The sequence below is a fragment of the Leucoraja erinacea genome, chromosome 15, assembly GCF_028641065.1.
Source record: "Leucoraja erinacea ecotype New England chromosome 15, Leri_hhj_1, whole genome shotgun sequence".
NCBI lineage: Eukaryota > Metazoa > Chordata > Chondrichthyes > Rajiformes > Rajidae > Leucoraja > Leucoraja erinaceus.
In genome coordinates this window covers 38,055,989-38,075,121 of record NC_073391.1, presented here as the reverse complement: position 1 = coordinate 38,075,121, position 19,133 = coordinate 38,055,989, and the positions used below count along the sequence as shown (strand labels likewise).

General features: G+C 42.3%; 1 protein-coding gene across 1 annotated transcript in view; it reads left to right on the top strand.

Moving 5' to 3' along the window:
• The window catches only part of arid5b (AT-rich interaction domain 5B), a 154,560-nt gene that overhangs the window by 37,430 nt on the left and 97,997 nt on the right, over positions 1-19,133 (top strand). The window contains exon 4 of the mRNA XM_055647199.1: positions 17,680-17,937. Within this exon, the coding sequence (XP_055503174.1) occupies positions 17,680-17,937 (258 nt within the window). The remainder of the gene's footprint in view (positions 1-17,679; positions 17,938-19,133) is intronic.

Genomic DNA, 19,133 nt, shown 5'->3' with positions numbered 1-19,133 from the left:
CTGAACTGGCTGCTGTGGCTTATTCCATCTGTGTGACTGTTGGTAGACGCTAAATGAAAAGGTTTTGGAATGTGAACCAGCAGAGTTTCGAGGTCATGTCTTTTGTTGGACATTTCTATTATTTAATTTCCCTCATCATACAAAATCTCTGAAGAACTATGTTACTTCACTAAATCCCATAGGGATGGAATATCCACAGTGCAAACTGCACTGTGGCGCAGCTGTAGAGTTACTGCCTTGCAGCGTCAGAGACCCAGGCTCGATCCTGACTACGGGTGTCTGTACGGAGTTTGCATGTTCTCCCCGTGACCTCGTGGGTTTTCCCAGGGTCCTCTGGATTCCTCACACACTACAAAGTTACACAGGTTTGTAGTTTGATTGGCTTTAGTAAAAATTGTAAATTGTCCCTAGTGAATAGTAAGTGCTAGTGCATGGGGACCGCTGGTTGGCGGGGACTCAGTGGGGCCGAATGGCCTGTTTTCACGCGGTATCTCTAAACTAAACTGGAGAGCTGCCAAGACAGACCTCATTAGACTCTGATCTTCTAGGATTAGAAGATAAGGTTCAGTCATGGGTGAACACCCAAACAATGAGGCTGGAAAAAGGTTGCCTCTCATGATAAGGGGGGCTGTGGTTGGGGGAATGGGTTGCACTTCTGGTCTCATCGTCCCCTTTCATAGTTTACTGAGGGGGAGGAGGGGCAATGTGCGAGGAATCTGGATTGCAGTTGTGAAGTAACTGAAATCTCCCGCTTGTGGTCTAAAGACTCCTTTCTCAATGGCTGCCGATATCTCTTCGGTCGTGAAACATTCACTAACAATTGCCCGACAACTTCTTCCATCAGTAGCCAGACATGCCCGCCACATTTGTAGTGCATTGTCACATACTGTAGGCTAGATCTCCGAAGCTCCGTATTCTGCAAACATTTCAATCTCACATAAAGATTCATGGTGGTTTTCAGTAAGCAGCACGACTTTCCTTTGCAATTCACAATAAGTTGGAGGAGGAAGCAGAACTGCTCTATAGTTTCTAAAGGGCCTGTCCCACTTGGCCGTCATTTGAATACCCAGTTTATGATATTTACCCAGTTTATCATATTTATGGTGATTTTCTAAAATGTTCCAGTTTCTTGAGTGGTGCTAGCAATTGGAAAAACTGCAGGTGTAATGCCCCTATACAAAAACAAAAAAGAGGTGAATGAAAAGTGGCAAGCTGCAGACCAAATTAATTTGTGGGAAGGAACTGCAGCTGCTGGTTTAAATTGAAGATAGACACAAAATGCAGGAGTAACTCAGCGGGACCGGTAGCATCTCTGGAGAGAAGGAATGGGTGATGTTTCAGTCCGAAGAAGGGTCTCGACCCGACAACGTCGCCCTGTCCCACATGGCCATCATTTGCGTGACAGGCCGGTGGCGCGCGAAGATTTCGTACAGGACAAAATCCTGGCCCGCTGCGCGATACTGCGCACAACTCCACACTCCTCCACGCCACTCCATGCGCCCGTCCTGCACTACCCACATGCTAGCAGGTCGCATAAATGGCGCGCAAATGACGGCCAAGTGGGACAGGCCCTTTACTATTTGGGATTTCATAATATCTTGTCAAACCGATCAATAGATTCAGCTGCAATTAACCTTTCAGTCATTGTTCCCATCAAGTTAGGCAACCTTTGGTCGATCCTCCCTTCCATAATGCTGGGGGACCTCTCATTACACTGCACCCGACCATCATCGTGTACAAAATAAATATTCAAAGCAAAATTTAAAAGTCAAATAATATCGAATAGAACACACAATTCAATGAATCATCTCAAAATACAAACTGCTGGAGGAACCCAGCAGGTCAGATGATATCTGTGGAGGGAATGGACAGACAACGTTTTGTGTCGGGACCCTTCGTTAGATTATGCCTTGAATAATCACCTCCTGAATTCTGTAGTGCCTGCCTTCTATGTTCCCCTGCCTGCTTAGATGCTCCAGAGTGGCTTCTAGTGGGATGTCACCTATCATCAGAGGGAAATGAGGCTTAATGGTAGAACAAACCCCAGCATCTCTGGGCTCCAGGCATCATCACCTAAGTATGGGTGCAAGCCGTTTGGGTTGCACGGCTGACAGGTGACTGCGAGCGTACTGGCACAAAGATAGATCAGAAATGTTTTTAAAGATATGAGACTCCTCCTCGCAGGCAAAGCAGACCACTTCCAAAAGACGTGGTCTGCATTTATAGACTTACTACAAGCATAAGGTGCAACAGTAATTTAAAAAATAAATGGTGCAAGGATCTGGTAACGGGGGTGAAAAATATGGTTGGTATATCCCTTTTTGCGGAGTTTTTTATAATAGAGCGATTGTTTCTCTTTCTTTCTTTCTTTCTTTTCTAGGGTCTATTTCTTAACTTTCTTCTCTAACTCTCTTTCTAATGGGGCTTTCTTTTCCCAACACGTTCCTGCACTATCACGACTCTTTCGCACTTTCCTTACTTCTTTTATTTCTATCTTTCTTAAAGCTCAAAAAATGAAGGGGTACAACAAATGTAATAAGTGATGTGTATTACTGTAACTTATTGTACTTCTAATAAAAAATAAATTAAAAAAATGTTTTTAATCCGAGAAGGGATGGGGATCACTGCCTATCCTGGAATAAGCTGCTGGACGGCAGATCCTGTGCACCATGATGGTTTGGTCAGAGGTACAACTACCGGCACAGTGGCGCACTGGAAATGTTTAGGCCTTGTGGCGAATGCAACACCGGAGACTCGGGTTCGATCCTGACTACGGGTGCTGTCTGTACGGAGTTTGTACATTCTCCCCATGACCTGCGTGGGTTTTCTCTGAGATCTTCGGTTTCCTCCCACACTCCAAAGACGTACAGGTTTTGTAGGCTAATTGGCTTGGTATAAACGTAAAAATGTCGCTTGTGGGCGTAGGATAGTGTTAATGTGCGGGGATCGCTGGTCGGCGCGGACCCAGTGGGCCAAAGAGCCTATTTCCGCTCTATCTTTAAACTAAATTAAACTATACTTCTGTTTGGTGCTACAGTGACGCTGGGACTTTGGTAGTTTGGCACCATGTTATGCTGGGTCCACACACCTGCTGAAATTGCCCACTGGATATGGAAAGGGCCAGGGTCGTGGGGTTTGGACATCTTTATGCAGAGGAATTCCTGGCACCCTTCAAATATGAGTCTTCTCTTCTTTTTTTTTTTCTTCACTTGTACCAGTGGTTCCACTACATTATTGACGGCCAGTTGAAAAGATGCTGCTGGTCTTTCAGTGCAGGATAACATTTAACCAGTGTCCCTCCTTGCCCCCAAGTTGGTGCTTTGCTGCATGAAATAGAATATCCATGGGTTAATTGGTCATGGTGAAACATGTCCCCACACCGCACCACACTTTATTTCAGGCACTGTTCCATATACGTTTCAGCTTTTTAAAAAGTTGTTTGTTCTTGGAGTGAAGGCAGTTCCGCCAAACTATTAATCTCTCATTACTCTTACAGAGGTTAGTGGGCCTTCCCTTGAACCACTACACTCCATGGGTAGAGGATGATGATAAAGGGGAGATTTTGGGATGTTATCTGCGAAGTAGTTAAATGTTAGTCTTTCAAGGCAATAAGATTCTATTGGACTGAAGTTGTTTCCGTTTCCAAAGATGCCGCGTCTCAAATTAAAACATTGATATTTATTTTATCATTGTTACCATTTCATGGCTCCCAGTAGTATTGAGGAGTGGGAGTGCATTATCATTAGTGTTGGTTGTTTGAAATAATCCCTTTTTTTTAAACGGGCTGTATTTATTGTCTGAGGGACAGAGGAGAATTGCTGATTCCAGTATTATTTTGCCTACGTGAGTTAACTGCAATGAAGTTAGTAGGTATCCAGATCTGCTAAGTTGCTTTTAAATATTTATCAACATAAATAGAATGATTTAATGGAGGTATTTTGATAAAGCTAATGGAAAAAAATGGATTTTAGTATCTGAAGGGGTTGATAACCAGAGGGGAAAGATTTAAAACGACTGACAGAAAAAAAAAGAAGATAATCTTTTTTAATGCTCAAGTTGTGATTTAGAATACAATCCTGGAAAAGCTGGTGTAAGCAGATTCGCTCATATGTTCCAAATGTTTATTCAATTTGCTTTTGAAAGGGGTAGTTGTACAGGGCTAAGGGGGAAAAGCAAAGAAGTGGAAATTCTTAAGTTGCCCTTTCAGAGATAGCACAGGCATGAGGTGTTGAATGGTCCCCTTTGCTTTGTGGCCCTATATGAAGCTTGCTTAGCATTTATTCAACACTCGCAGTTACATTAAATGGTGATTTACCTCCTGTTGGTTTATACCAGAAACATTAGCTAATATTTTTGCTTGGCTTGTCGTTAATGGTTGTTAGATTTCTGTTACCCAAACGGGTCAATTTCTCCCCTGGAGTTCACAAATTGCATTGAATGTAAATTGCGTTCCACCCAATACCCACAATCTCCCTGAGACTGCCAATGGCAGGACCACTAGTCACCCTCCTGCCCGCTGATCACAAGACGTTGACCCACTAATTTGCATGTGTTTGGGGTGTGAGAGGATGCCGGTTAGAAATCCACGTGGTGAGAGCGAGAATGTGCAAACTCTACTCAGCCAGGACCCAAAATCAGGACTGAACCCGGGTCTCTGGCGCTGTGAGGTGCCCGTTGCAATATATATTCGGACTGTTTTTAAAATGTCTGTGGTCACCATGGAGATTTTTCAAGAACAATTAAAAAGGCACACTTCATCAGTGATATATCAAAAGGCTATCCAGGTATTGTGGAGACATGGTCTTGGGATTAGTTATTGACGAGAGTAGGGCAGAGGCAGAACAGGGGTATCTGATCTGCCATTCATTGCAGTATCACGCTTTAGTGCAAGCATGGGCAGACAAAGTCAGGGATGAGTTGCCGAAGGACAATGTGGTCAACCATCTTCGTCCAGAGTCACTGAAAAAATGGTCTGAGATGTTCCCAGGTCACCTCGTCCTCAAAATGGGATCAGAATTCCGAGTCGGAATCATGAAACCATTTTCACACCAATCTCATTTCATGCGGCACGCGTTCCCACATCTGTGTGTTCACCTCCTGGTTCGATCCTGAGCTTGGCTGCCATCTGTGTGAAGTTTGCACATTCTTCCAATGACTGCGTTGGTTTCCTCCGAGTGCTATGATTTCTTCCCGCATCCCAAAGACACGTGGGTTGTAGCTTAATTGGTCTCTGTAAACATTGACCCTAATGTGTATGGAGTGGATGAGAAAGTGGGATAATATGGAACCAATGTGAATGGGTGACCAATGGTCTGTGTGGACTCGGTGGTTTGAAGTTTAGAAAATAGTTGAAAAAATACCCTCATGGGTCATAAATTTGGCCGACATCCCTGGAATGAATTATTAAGTTTTGTTCACACTGGGAAAGAGGCAGGTCTTCTAAAATTGACAAGTGGAGTCTACACTTGTCGCCACTGCAAAGGTTCAAGTATAATGGGCTGTTTATCAGACAAAATATAATGTTCTCCTGAAGCGATAGCACACAAGTGGCTACTTAGCATACTTACCATTGGTGGTGGCTTGAGAACAGATTATTGTCAGCAAGATCTTTCTGATACCTCTAGTATTTATTAACCTCAAAACAAGTAATCACTCTATTTGCATCACATTCTTTCATCTATTTAAATTGGTGCTAAATAAACAGGCAAGCATTGAAGTAGCGTCATGGGGCTTTTATGTAAAAGACCTTGCTTGTGCATTTGTTCTGCAAACAGTCTTTCTAGAGTTACAATAAAGCTGCTAGTGAGGTTAGGAGGATGTTGTTTGGACAATGGTTGTAGTCAGTGAGTACACAGGAATCTGTGGCAGATCAAACCTTCATGTCGTGTTCATCTGTCAGATATCTTCTATTTATTTTGATTAACCCTGTTAAAGTTTGAGTACACATAATTCATGATAGAATTTTTGTCACTAGGCCAGCTGGAATTAACCCATGCCTCGCTAGTAAAGTCTCCGCTTGTGACCAGGATGGATGAATATTTGAATGTTCGGCGCACATTGTTTGTTCCTGATTTCAGTGGAAGATGACAATGAACATAAAGCTTACTTTTGACAAATTCCTATTCTCGTGCAGGCGGATTTAGAGGGGCTGAAATTGGTTTGCGACACTAACGAATGACAGTTTGCTATATTAGAAGTTAGAAGTTGACTGTTACGCAGTGTTGCTTCATTGATTGTGCCATTGCCCTCAATGTACAAATTCATAAGTTGTAGGAGCAGAATTAGGTCATTCAGCCCATCAAGTCTACTCCGCCATTCAATCATGGCTGATTCATCTCTCCCTCTCAACCCCATTCTCATGCCTTCTCCCCATAACCCCTGGCACCCTTACTAATCAATAATCTATCATTTTCCACCATAACTCTGGACTGTTAAAGCTGCCACAGCCAGACATAAAAACAGCTTATTTTCCACGAGTAGTAGCTCTACTCAATAACCAAAAATCTGTAGCCTCCTTTTGCTCTGTTATTTTATTTAATTCACATGTTTAATCGATAATGTTTTATCAATAATATTTTATGTGTCATTCTAAACTGTCACTGTATGTCATGCTGTCACTTGTGGGCTGAGCATCAAGGCAAATTCCTTGTATGTGAATACTTGGCCAATAAACTTATTCATTCATTCATTCATAAAAAATATCCATTGACTTGGCCTCCACAGCCTTGTATGTCAGAGAGGTAGGTGAGATGGGCTCAGATTTTTCTGTTGACAGCTTTAATAATAATTGAGTGGTAAATTGACAGCAGGAACCAACTAAGGCAGAACACTTCATAAAGTTAATTCTGTAGCAAATTTAAATGTTCATAAGATATTAGTGAACCTGTGGCTGATTTACAGGGAGACGGTTTGATTAAGGATGTGGTTACTATATCCTTAGAGGAATTGAGTGTCATTCTTGCCGATGTGATACAAAGTGTCCCCAGTTATTTATTTTATCTTTGTTCGTTATCACAACATCTGATGATGTTATCAGTTTCAGGCCTACAGTGGTACTTTTACAGTGCAGAATTTGGTGGTTACCTAAATACCACTGCAAGCAATTAATAACAAAATTGGTAGCACGCTGGCATAGCGGTAGAGTTGACGCTTTACGGCGCTTGCAATGGCAGAGAGCCGGGTTTGATCCTGACTACGGGTGCTGCTGTATGTTCTCCCCGTGACCGTGTGGGTTTTCTCCGAGATCTTCTGTTTCCTCCGAGACGCCAAAGATAAACAAGTGAATTGGCTTGGTTTTGTATCGTTGGTCGGTGCAGACTCGGTGGGCTGAAGGGACAGTGTATCTCCGCGCTGTATCTCTAAACTAAACTAAATTGCATAAAGTTCTTGCAAATTATGCAAAATGGGATTCACTCCACCCCTGATTTGCATTGTGTGAGACTTCAAACTTAAGCATCACACTTCTCTATAGTTCAAGTTGTGGCTTCAGCCCATGGTTTAGAGCAGGGGTGGGGAACCTTTTCATGTTGGAATGCCGCATCAAGTTAGCTGTAATCTAATAAGGCCGCATCCAAGAAACTTCTAGATATACTTCAAAATGTACATTATTTTGTAAAAATAGCCCTCGTGACTTACTAATGCTTTAATTGTGGCCGTCAGTCCGGGAGGATTATTTAGTTGAATCTTCTTTTACTCTTTGGTATTTTAAATACATTCATTTTGAGATTAAAATAAATATAATAAAAGACAAACAAAAACTTATAATAAAAATAAAAGGATTTGTTCTACAAATATTGGATTCATTCAAAAGGCCGCACTTAATGGCCTAGAAGGCCGCATGCAGCCTTAAGGCCGCAGGTCCCCCACCCATGGTTTAGAGGTTTAAGCATAAAATCTAGACTGATGTTTCATTGCAGTACTCGGTGGGGCATTAACCATGACATGCTGTCTTTTGAATAAGATGAGTTTCCATCTGCCCAGTCGGGTGGAAATAAAAGATGGATTGTGTTGTTTCCAAGAGTATATGTTGTTTGGACAATGGTTATAGTCAGTGAGTACAGAGAAGTCTGTGGCAGATCAAACCTTCATGTTGTGTTCATCTGTCTGATATCTTCTACTCTGCCAGGGATTTTTTTTAAATTTAGGTGTGGTTTGTAGGTAACCACCAAATTCTGCAATGCAAAAACACCACAGTAGGCCCGAAACAGATAACATCATCAGGTGCTGTGATAATGAACAAAGATAAAATACGTAACGGGAGACACTTTGTATCTCATTGGCAAGAATGACACTCAATTCTTCTAAGAATAGTAACTTCACTTCCATAATCAAACCATCGCCCTGAAAATCAGCCACAGATTCACTAATAACTTATGAAAATTTGACTTTGCTACAAAATGTGCTTTATGATATGTTCTGCCTTAGTTGATTCCAGCTGTCAATTTACCACTGAAATATTATTAAAACTGTCAACAGCAAAATCTGAGCCTGTCTCACAGCGCCCTCCATAATGTTTGGGACAAAGACGCATCATTTATTTATTTGCCTCTGCACTCCACAATTTGAGATTTGTAATAGAAAAAATCACATGTGGTTAAAGTGCACATTGTCAGATTTTAATAAAGGCCATTTTTATACATTTTGGTTTCACCGTGTAGAAATTACAGCAGTGTTTATACATAGTCCCCCCCATTTCAGGGCACCATAATGTTTGGGACACAGCAATGTCATGTAAATGAAAGTAATCATGTTTAGTATTTTGTTGCATATCCTTTGCATGCAATGACTGCTTGAAGTCTGCAATTCATGGACATCACCAGTTGCTGGGTGTCTTCTCAGGTGATGCTCTGCCAGGCCAGTATTGCAGCCATCTTTAGCTTATGCTTGTTTTGGGGGCTAGTCCCCTTCAGTTTTCTCTTCGGCATATAAAAGGCATGCCCAATTGGGTTCAGATTGGGAGATTGACAACTCCTTTGTTGCTTTAGCAGTATGTTTGGGATCATTGTCTTGCTGTAGAATGAACCGCCGGCCAATGAGTTTTGAGGCATTTGTTTGAATGTGAGCAGATAGGATATGTCTATTACACTTCAGAATTCATTATGCTACTACCATCAGCAGTTGTTCCATCAATGAAGATAAGTGAGCCAGTACCTTCAGCAGCCATACATGCACTGTACTTCTCTGACAAACAAGGCTGTGGAGGTCAAGTCAATGGATATTTTTTTATGGTGGAGAATGATAGATTCTTGATTAGTAAGGGTGTCAGGGGTTATGGGGAGAAGGCAGGAGAATGGGGTTGAGAGGGAGAGATGAATCGGCCATGATTGAATGGCGGAGTAGAAGATATCTGACAGATGAACACGACATGGAGGTTTGATCTGCCACAGATTCCTGTGTACTCACTGACTACAATCATTGTCCAAACAACATCTTCTGAACCTCACTAGCAGCTTTATCGTAACTCTAGAAAGACTGTTTGCAGAACAAATGCCCAAGCAAGGTATTTTACATAAAAGCCCCATGATGCTACTTCAATGCTTGCCTGCTTATTTAGCACCAATTCAAATAGATGAAAGAATGTGATGTAAATAGAGTGATTACTTGTTTGCAAGGGTAGCAGAGGGAGTGCAATGGTGCATTGTTAGAGAACATATGGAATTGATGTTACAATGAATGAATGAAGACATGTACCAATTTTGTTTACTGTACATGTATTTTGAAGTATATTTTTGCAATTTAAAAATAAAGAGTTGCAGGGGAGTTCTCCACTGTGCTCTTTTTATTAAATAAAGCAGTTGATCTGCTTGCTTACCTTTTTGCTGTTTGTGGAGGTTTGCTATCGGATTTCCTCTCTTACAACAGTGACGGCATCTTCAAAAGTATTTCATTGGCTGCAAAATACTTTGATGTCCTGAGGCACGTTATTTATTTTCCTCTTCTGTGCCTGGACATTTTCCGTGATGAATTATTACAGAATTAGGTTGAGCTCCCAACTCTGCACTCAAATTGTATTTAAAGTTGATGTGAAATATATATCTTTTTAAAAGAAGTTTGTTGATGCTGGACATGTCATGCATATGGTCCCTAAGAAACCCCATAACCCCGGATAACAAATGCAAGGTGAATGGCATTACAGCAAGTCTGCAAGAACTGTCCAGTTATGTTTATCTTATGGTTGTCCTTTGCACTAAATTACAAGACTGCAAATTCTAAACCTAACAGCCGGCACAAAAAGCTGGTGTAATTCAGCGGGCCCGACAACATCTCCGGTTAAAAGGAATAGATGATGTCACCTATTTATTTTCTCCAGAGATGCTGCCTGACCCACTGTGTTACTCCAGCTTTTTGTGCCCATCTTTGGTTTAAACCAGCATCTGCAGTTCCTTCCTAAATCTAAGTGTCGTGGATTTCAATTAAATGTAGCCACGCACAAGATTTAAAACCTTGATGTTATCTTTACGACAATATTATTTATTCAGCTCCCTGACAGTGAATGCAGTCCTCCACTAATTAAACTAATGACGATTATTCAATTTGCATGTCAACCTGTGTGACTCAGTGTGAAGTTTTGTTTATGATCCTGTGGAATGTTTTTCTATTTTAAATTTGCCTTGTAAATTCTGTGTTTTTTATAACACTGTATTTAAAGATAGTGATTGGTAACAGTAATAGAAATTAATTTGTCACTCACAAATATCATTAAGATAGTGTTGCTATATAATCATCAAATAGCTCTTTGTTACAAGGTGAGGAACTCGAAGATCTATTTTGTTATTTATTTTGTGCTTTGCATGCTGACTGACTATATCTGTACAGGCGTAAAGATATGATACTTGGCCCATTTTGCTTCAGCCTTAAATGTAACATATTTATATTCAAGGTTGTCAAAAGCATTCCAATTTCAACAGATGGACTTAATTGGATTATCATTGTCCATTTGGGAGAATGTCAAGTTGTGTTCATGGTACAGCTGCGGCTGCTGGACAAACTCATTGGGTCAGGCGGCATCTGTGGAGGCAGAGTTGACCCTACATCTGGACTGATGGTGTGAAGGGGAGATCGCGAGTATAAAGAGGCAGAGGCAGGAGGGAAAGTGGGAGCTGCAAACGAAAGGTGGGGCTAACTAGGTGAGGGTTGGTGGATAGGCAGGTGGAAGGAACTAACCCACCTCCCCTTGATCCTACCTTCCCCATCCCTCCCTCCCCCTCCATCTCCTTATACTCGCCATCCCTCTTCACACCATCTGTTCAGATGCAAGGTCTCAACGCAAAATTGTCGACCGACCCTTCGCCCCAGCAGATGCTACCTGAGTTCCCCCAGCAGCTCGTTATTTCTTGCTACGGATTCCAGCGTCTGCCATCTCTTGCGTCGGCAGGTCTCTTTAATTCTAATCACCGCTTGCAAGACACTGTGCTGGCAGATGGTAAAATGGGGTGTAAGACAGGCAGGTAATGCCATTCAGTCGGTGCAAAAGGTCCTGCAAATTCTCCAATTGAATGATCGGGTATTTCTCCCCGTTGGACTACCCACAGTGGTTCGGGTCGAGACCCCTCTTCAGACTAGTCAGGGGAAAGGGAAACAAGACCTATAGACAGTCATTACATCACTTTCAGTCTGAAGAAGGGTCTGGACCCAAAATGTTGGGTGAGAAAGAGAAGCTGGTACAACTTGGGTGGAGGAGGGATGGAGAGAGAGGGAATCACTAATCAGTAAGAGAAATCAATATTCATACCACTGGATTGTAAGCTGCCCAAGCGAAATATGAGATGCTGTTGTGTTCCTCCAAGTTGCATTTAGCCTCACTCTGACAATGGGCGAGGGCTAGGACAGAAAGGTCAGCGTGGGAATAGGAAAGAGAATTAGTGTTTAGCAACCGGGAGATTGTAATGTGCATCTGATTATACATTTTTTAATCTCTTTGAATATGGAGCCAATTTGACTGACTTTTCCACAAACAATCTGTGTGGGCTTTTGGTAACTTATTTGGATGTTTTCTTGATATTGTCAGAAAGTAGCAGTAGGACATTGGAATGAAAGAGTGTTTATTTAAGAAGTTGCCTTGAGATCTTTATGTGTTTTATAGAAACATAGAAACATAGAAATTAGGTGCAGGAGTAGGCCATTCGGCCCTTCGAGCCTGCACCGCCATTCAATATGATGGCTGATCATCCAACTCAGTATCCCGTACCTGCCTTCTCTCCATACCCCCTGATCCCCTTAGCCACACTATACTTCGCACTGTCCATTTAGAGAAAAGAGTGTACCATTGTAATTCAGATTGCTGGTGAAATTGAATTAACAGTGCAAGAATGAAAAATGCATCCACCACACAAACACTTCAGATTAACCGAACAACTGAACAGAACAAATAATTACATTTGCTGGACAGTGGGAGAAAATGTTTCCTTTTGTAACATCTTGGAAGTTGAAGGTGATGTTGGAAGATTGGGAGGAAAATTGAGAAAACTATGATCAAATATTTCATTTAGGTTTTACGTTTCCAGTTTGTGCCAGGAAGCAGAACTACAGTCTTTTAAACAAAACGCAGTTGTTTCATTAGCGTTAGTAAACACACAAAGTCCAGGTGAAGGTTGAGCATCTGGACTGGATGCAAGCAACACCGAATCCTTCCCTAACCTCTATGGACTCCATTTATACCTCGCGCTGCCTTGGCAAGGCCAGCAGCATAATCAAGGACGAGTCGCACCCTGGCCACTCCTTTTTTTTCCTCTCTCCCATCAGGGAAAAGGTTCAGAAGTGTAAAAACGCACACCACCAGATTCAGTTTCACAAACAGTTTCTTCCCATCTGTTATCAGGCAACTGAATCATCCCACCATAACCAGAGAGCAGTGCTGAACTTCTATCTACCTCTTTGGTGACCCTCGGACTATCCTTGATCGGACTTTTGCTGGCTTTACCTTGCACTAAACGTTATTCCCTTATCATGTATCTATACACTGTAAATGGATCGATTGTAATCATGTATTTTCTTTCTGCTGACTGGATAGCATACAACAAATGCTTTTCACTGTGCCTCGGTACACGTGACAATAAACTAAACAAGTTAACTACCCACCAAAAGTCCAAGAGATCATGCAGTCCAAGTGATGGGACCTATTATGATACATTTAGACCAAAGCTGCAACCTGCTCAGTTCCTGTTTGAAGGTAGAAACAGCTGATGTGCACCCACTTGTACTCTGCTTGGAATGATCTTGCTTCACAGACACCTCGTGGGCTGTGAGGCACTTTAAGGAGAGCTCTGGTGGCAAATGACACAACATGAACAGAAGTTTGGTTTAGTTTTAGTTTAGAGATACAGCATGGGAACAGGCCCTTCGACCCACCGAGTCCGCTCCGACCAGCGATCCCCACACATTAACACTTTCCTACACACACTAGGAACAATTTACACAGACACCAAGCCAATTAACCTACAAACCTGTACTTCTTTGGAGTGTGGGAGGAAACCGAAGATCTCGTAGAAAACCCACGCAGGTCACGGGGAGAACATACAAACTCCGTACAGATAGCACCCGTAGTCAGGATCGAACCCGGGTCTCTGGCGCTGAAAGGCAGCAACTCTACCGCTGCGCCACTATTTTTTAAGATAGCTGGTTATAGTTTTAGTTGTGGTCTACGAGTACAGTTGCAAGCAGTGCTAGTGGGTTACAAGGTTATAGGGAGAGAATATGAGATTGGGATTAACCAGTTACTTAACACAAGCAAGTTAAGTCTGTTGATTTTCTAAAGGGCCTGTCCCACGAACGCGACTTTTCAGCGACTGTCTTCGACCTTCAAGCTCGAGGGCACTCGCCTGAAAAACCGCGAGCTGGATCGACCGTCAAAAAAAACAAAACACGCACACACGCACGCACGCACGCACACACACACACACACACACACACACACACACACACACACACACACCCCCCCATACACCCACCCACACGAAAGCGGGGGAGCGCTGTCTGAAATTCACACCCACGATGAACAGGAAGGTAAAAGACGGCTGGCACCGTGTACGGTAAGTCCCTTAGAGAGTGGGGAGGGGGGGAGACCACAAACTGTTTAAACTCGCAAATTAGGTCGCCACAGTGGGACAGGCCCTTTATGCACTCTATGAATTTACAGTATGTGACTTCATCAAAACAAATAGTGCTGAAGGAAGTCAGCGGGTCAAGTAGCCTCTGTGGAGGGAATGGACAGATGATGTTTCAGGTTGAGTCCGTTCTTCAGCCTGGAGATGTGTCATTATTTATAAATACTGAATGTATGATATGTGAGCTTATGTTACCTCATAGAGTAAGTAGCATATCAATTGATCCATCCCAAATCTCCAGCTACCGTAGAACGCAGTTAATCATTTCCAACCCGAAATGTCACCTATCTATGTTTTCCAGAGACGCTGCCTGACCCACTGAGTCACTCCAGCACTTTGATTTTTTTAAATATAAACCAGCATCTGCAGGTCTTTGTTTCAGCAGTTAATCCATCACATTTGGGACTAAGATGGAGACGTTTTTCTTTGGGGGGGAGGAGGGAGAGAGAGAGGTTAGAGTAGGTAAGGGGAGTGGAAAAGTTGAAGAAGGCTCTTGACCCGAAACATAGTCTGAAGAAGGGCCTCGACCCAAAACGTCACCCATTCCTTCTCTCCAGAGATGATGCCTTTCATGTTGAGTTACTCCAGCATTTTGTGTCTATCTTCGCATTTGGGACTAAGTTTGGTGCCCCATGGGTTACGAGTGGTGCCCGATGGGTTAAGTGCCCCATGGGTTACGAGTGACTTGACTTCCAAAATTCCAACTTTATTGCAAATTCTCCCATACATTTTTAAAGCATTTTCCAAACCCGAAATAAAATAAAATAATTCATGGTGTTCAATAATGACTGGAAACGATATATATTCACCGGCAGAGGTCTATTTATGGGACAGTAGTTTACTAAATGAAAACAAAGAAAATTATAGCAGCAAGTGGACAATGATGTGTTATAGAAAAAACAAACCATTTAAAGTCACACATCATAGAAATCAACTTGCAACACCTTTTTTGGTCAAATGGCCATTTTTCATCCAGGTTTGAAAAATGGCCCTGACTGCAGCTCAGATGCCACGAGTTTTGCGACTAGCATTACGACCTGTTGCGACCAGCGTGACGACCATGCTGTGAGTAAGGAGTCAAGGGATGTTTCAAACTCTCGACCTGAAACGTCAGAGGTTCTCCAGAGATGTCGTTTCTGACCTGACAGTGCCCTTTACTGAGAACCCAAACATAGAATTTCATGTGCAAATGCAAATGTTCAAGCTGAACTTGCATACGCAAAAACAAACAAAAATAATAGTCACACATCATAGGAATCAAATGGAAACACTGATTTGGTCAAATTTTCCACAGCAAACCCAGGGTTGCAGAGATGGAAGGTGCTGCAGCTCAGATCAACTAATTTTGCACAGAGGATAAGACACAAAGCTGGAGTAACTCAGCGGGTCAGACTGCATCTCTGGAGAAAAGGAGTAGGTGATGTTTCAGGTCTCGACCTGAAACGTCACCTTTTCTCCAGAGATGTTTTTCTGACCTGTTGAGTGTTACACCAGCTTCTTGTGTCTATGTTTGGTTTAAACCAGCATCTGCAATTCCTTCCAACACAATTCAGCACTGAAACAGCGGTTGGCATTTTAACTTGCTGGTCTGTATAATCAAGCCAGCTATTCATCTACTCAGCAAAATAAAGTGGGAAAATATCTTAAGTTGCAGCTTATGACTAAAAATGGAGCTGAATTCTTAAACATTCTGGTTTTGATTTTTTTCCTAGTATTTTAACTTCCTTAATGCATTTCCAAGAACAGTATCGTGCTTTGGAATGTCCAGCAAACCAGCAAAGCTGGTAACAGTCTGAAGAAGGCTCTCGACCGGTAATGTCACCCATTCCTTCTCTCAGGAGATGCTGTCTGTCCTGTTGAATTACTCCAGCATTTTAACCATATAACAATATAACCATATAACGGGTACCATATTATTGTACTTACTTCTAATTTAAAAAATTAAATAAAAAAAACAATTACAGCACGGAAACAGGCCATCTCGGCCCTACAAGTCCGTGCCGAACACTTAAATATTTTCCCCTAGTCCCATCTACCTGCACTCAGACCATAACCCTCCATTCCTTTCCCATCCATATACCTATCGCAAACATTTCTGTCTATCTTCGGTTGAAACCAGCTTCTGCAGTTCCTTCCTACACAACTACGTGTTGCTGTGTTTGCTCTTCCAGCGAGGTAACATGATAAATAGCTACACATGTGTCATTAAGCAAGGTGTGGCATTTGACAGCCTGAGTTAGTGCTGGGTAATGAGTCTATTAGCCATTATTGTGCCATTTCCTGTTTAGGTTGCAAGTGAGCTCCCAGTATACAGCAGAAGACATTTTTTAAAATCTGGTATTAAACTGTGATTTGTTATGTATTAATTATGTATGTGTTTTGCCTTCAGTCTTTCAGCTAAATATTTAAACAGACAACAAGCAAGCTTCCATCACTCAAGATGGGGCTTATTATTATATTCATGTGTATTTTTTTTTTAGATTGATATCAACAAGCCTTCAAGGCTATTTCTTGCATAATGTCACAAATGGATTGTGCTATTTTTCTTGCTGCATTCGATATTTTCTTGCTGCATTTAATATTACTGACGCTATCCTGTATCCTATTGACATGAAATGTGTTTAATTTACACAGTAACACAATGCAAAGACAGCTGCTGTAGTCTATGGTAATGGGCTACGTCCATGTTCCATCCCCTCCTACAGCTAATAATCTTCGAAGATGGACACAAAGCTGGAGTGTCTCAGTGGGACAGGCAGCATCTCTGGAGAGAAGGAATGGGTGACGTTTCGGGTCGGGACCCTTCTTCAGGCTGGTTAGGAATAAGGGAAATTAGAGATATGGACGGTGATGTGGAGAGATAAACACCAATGAATGAAAGATATGCAAAAAAGTAACGATGATAAAGGAAACGGGCCATTGTAAACTATTTGTCGGGTGAAAATGAGAAGCTATTGCAACTTGGGTAGGGGAGGGATAGAGAGAGAGAGAGGGGGAATGCCGTGGTTACCTGAAGTGAGAAAAATCAATCTTCATACCACTGGGCTGTAAACTGCCCAAGCGAAATATGAGATACTGTTCCTCCAATTTGCGTTTAGCCTCATTCTGACAATGGAGGAGACCAAGGACAATGGTCTGTGTAGGAATGGGAAGAATTAAGTGTCCAGCTACCAGGAGATCAGTGTTTAAGAGGGAACTGCAGACCAGGAGATCAGGTTGGTTCACACAGGCTGATCGCACCCAAATCGCAGTAGCTTCTCATTTTCGCCCTACAAACAGCTTACAATGGCCTGTTTCCTTTCTCATCGTTTTTTGCATATCTTTCATTCATTGTTGTTTAACTCTCCACATCACCGTCCATATCTCTCATTTCCATTATCCCTAACCAGTATGAAGGTGGGTCTCATCCCGAAAAGTCACCCGATCCTTCTCGCCAGAGATGCTGCCTGTCCCGCTGAGTTACTCCAGCTTTTTGTGTCTATCTTTGGTCTAAACCAGCATCTGCAGTTCCTTCTTCCACAGCTAATATTCCTCAGTGATAATAACAATGTTTGTCTCTCTCCCTCTCCCTCCACAGATGCGGAGGATGATGATGTTGAAGATAGTGACGACACACACGACACCAAAGTCATCGTCCTCAGTTACCCGCAGTATTGTCGATACCGTACCATGCTGAAGCGGATTCAGAACCGATCGTCCTCGTGGTTGGTCGACCAGTTTGTGATGGCGTTGGGTGGCATTGCGATCCTGAACGAAAGTACCCGCATCCTGTACTGTCGCGACACGTTTGATCATCCAACTCTGCTTGAAAGCGAGAGTGTCTGCGATGAACTTGGTAAGTGCAGGAACTCTCTTCATAAAATGGTAACTTGAGCTCAATAACATGGTTGAAATACTAGATGTCGTAAAAGATTGGAATTTTAACTGCTGGACCATGTAACTATGCAGACTTTAAAGATGCCAAGATCTGTTGTAATGTAATAATGTACGTTTTACATTACTAAACCACAAAGACATTTTTCGGATGATATCTGCTTGCTGTGGGTCCTACTGGATGGAGCGTTATATCAAATTCTTCCAAAAACTGGATTTGGCTTTGATGTAGAGGTCACTCGTACCCTTGGATAGAGATTTTGAGAAATAATTTTTAAGGAGTAGCGAAAATGTTTTTATGTTATCGGAACCGAATGGTTGCAAAACAAAAGTTTTGAATTTGTTATTGGTAGGAAATGGTTTGTGAATGGATGTGGAACAATGGACAACAAAGAGCTAGCTGGACTGAGTTTGCCAAGGCTGGCGTTTTGCTGCAGTGGAATTGTCAGCAAGATTAAGGTCGCATTTTAAACAATTATCTGTCACATTTAAAAGCTACCTGAGTCCAGCCCATCCTGACAGCAGAATAACGGGCTGTGGTACTTGCTTCAGAGTTGGAGCACAGAAACGCCGTGCTTTCACAATTTAGTGTCAAATCAAAGTGCACTTCACACTCAAGTTAGATTTAGCTCTAAGGGCTAACGGAATCCAGGGATACGGGGAGAAACAGGAACAGGGTACCGATTCTGGATTATCAGCCATGATCATGTTGAATGGCGGTGCTGGCTCGAAGGGCCGAATGGCCTACTCCTGCACCTACTTACTATGTTTCAATGTTAGGTTATGTTGTAAATATATTTTTTAAATATATGTAAGCAGAGCTTTGATTGCCCACCCATAGTAGGAGTATCAAAAACAAGGGCATAGGTTTGAGGTGAGAAGTAGGAGTTTTAAATGAGACCAGAGAGGTAAGTTTATTTCACACAGAGAATGGTTGATATCTGATGTGTGCTGGCCAACTGAGGTTTGGTTTAGTTTAGAGATACAGGGTGGAAACAGGGCCTCCGGCCCACCAAGTCACGCTGATCATCGATCTCCGGTTTAACTAGTTCTATGCTTTCCCACTTTCACAATCCTACACGCGAGGGAAAAGCCAATTAACCTACAAACCTGCACGTCTTTGGAATGTGGGAAGAAATGAAAGCACCTGGAGAAAAC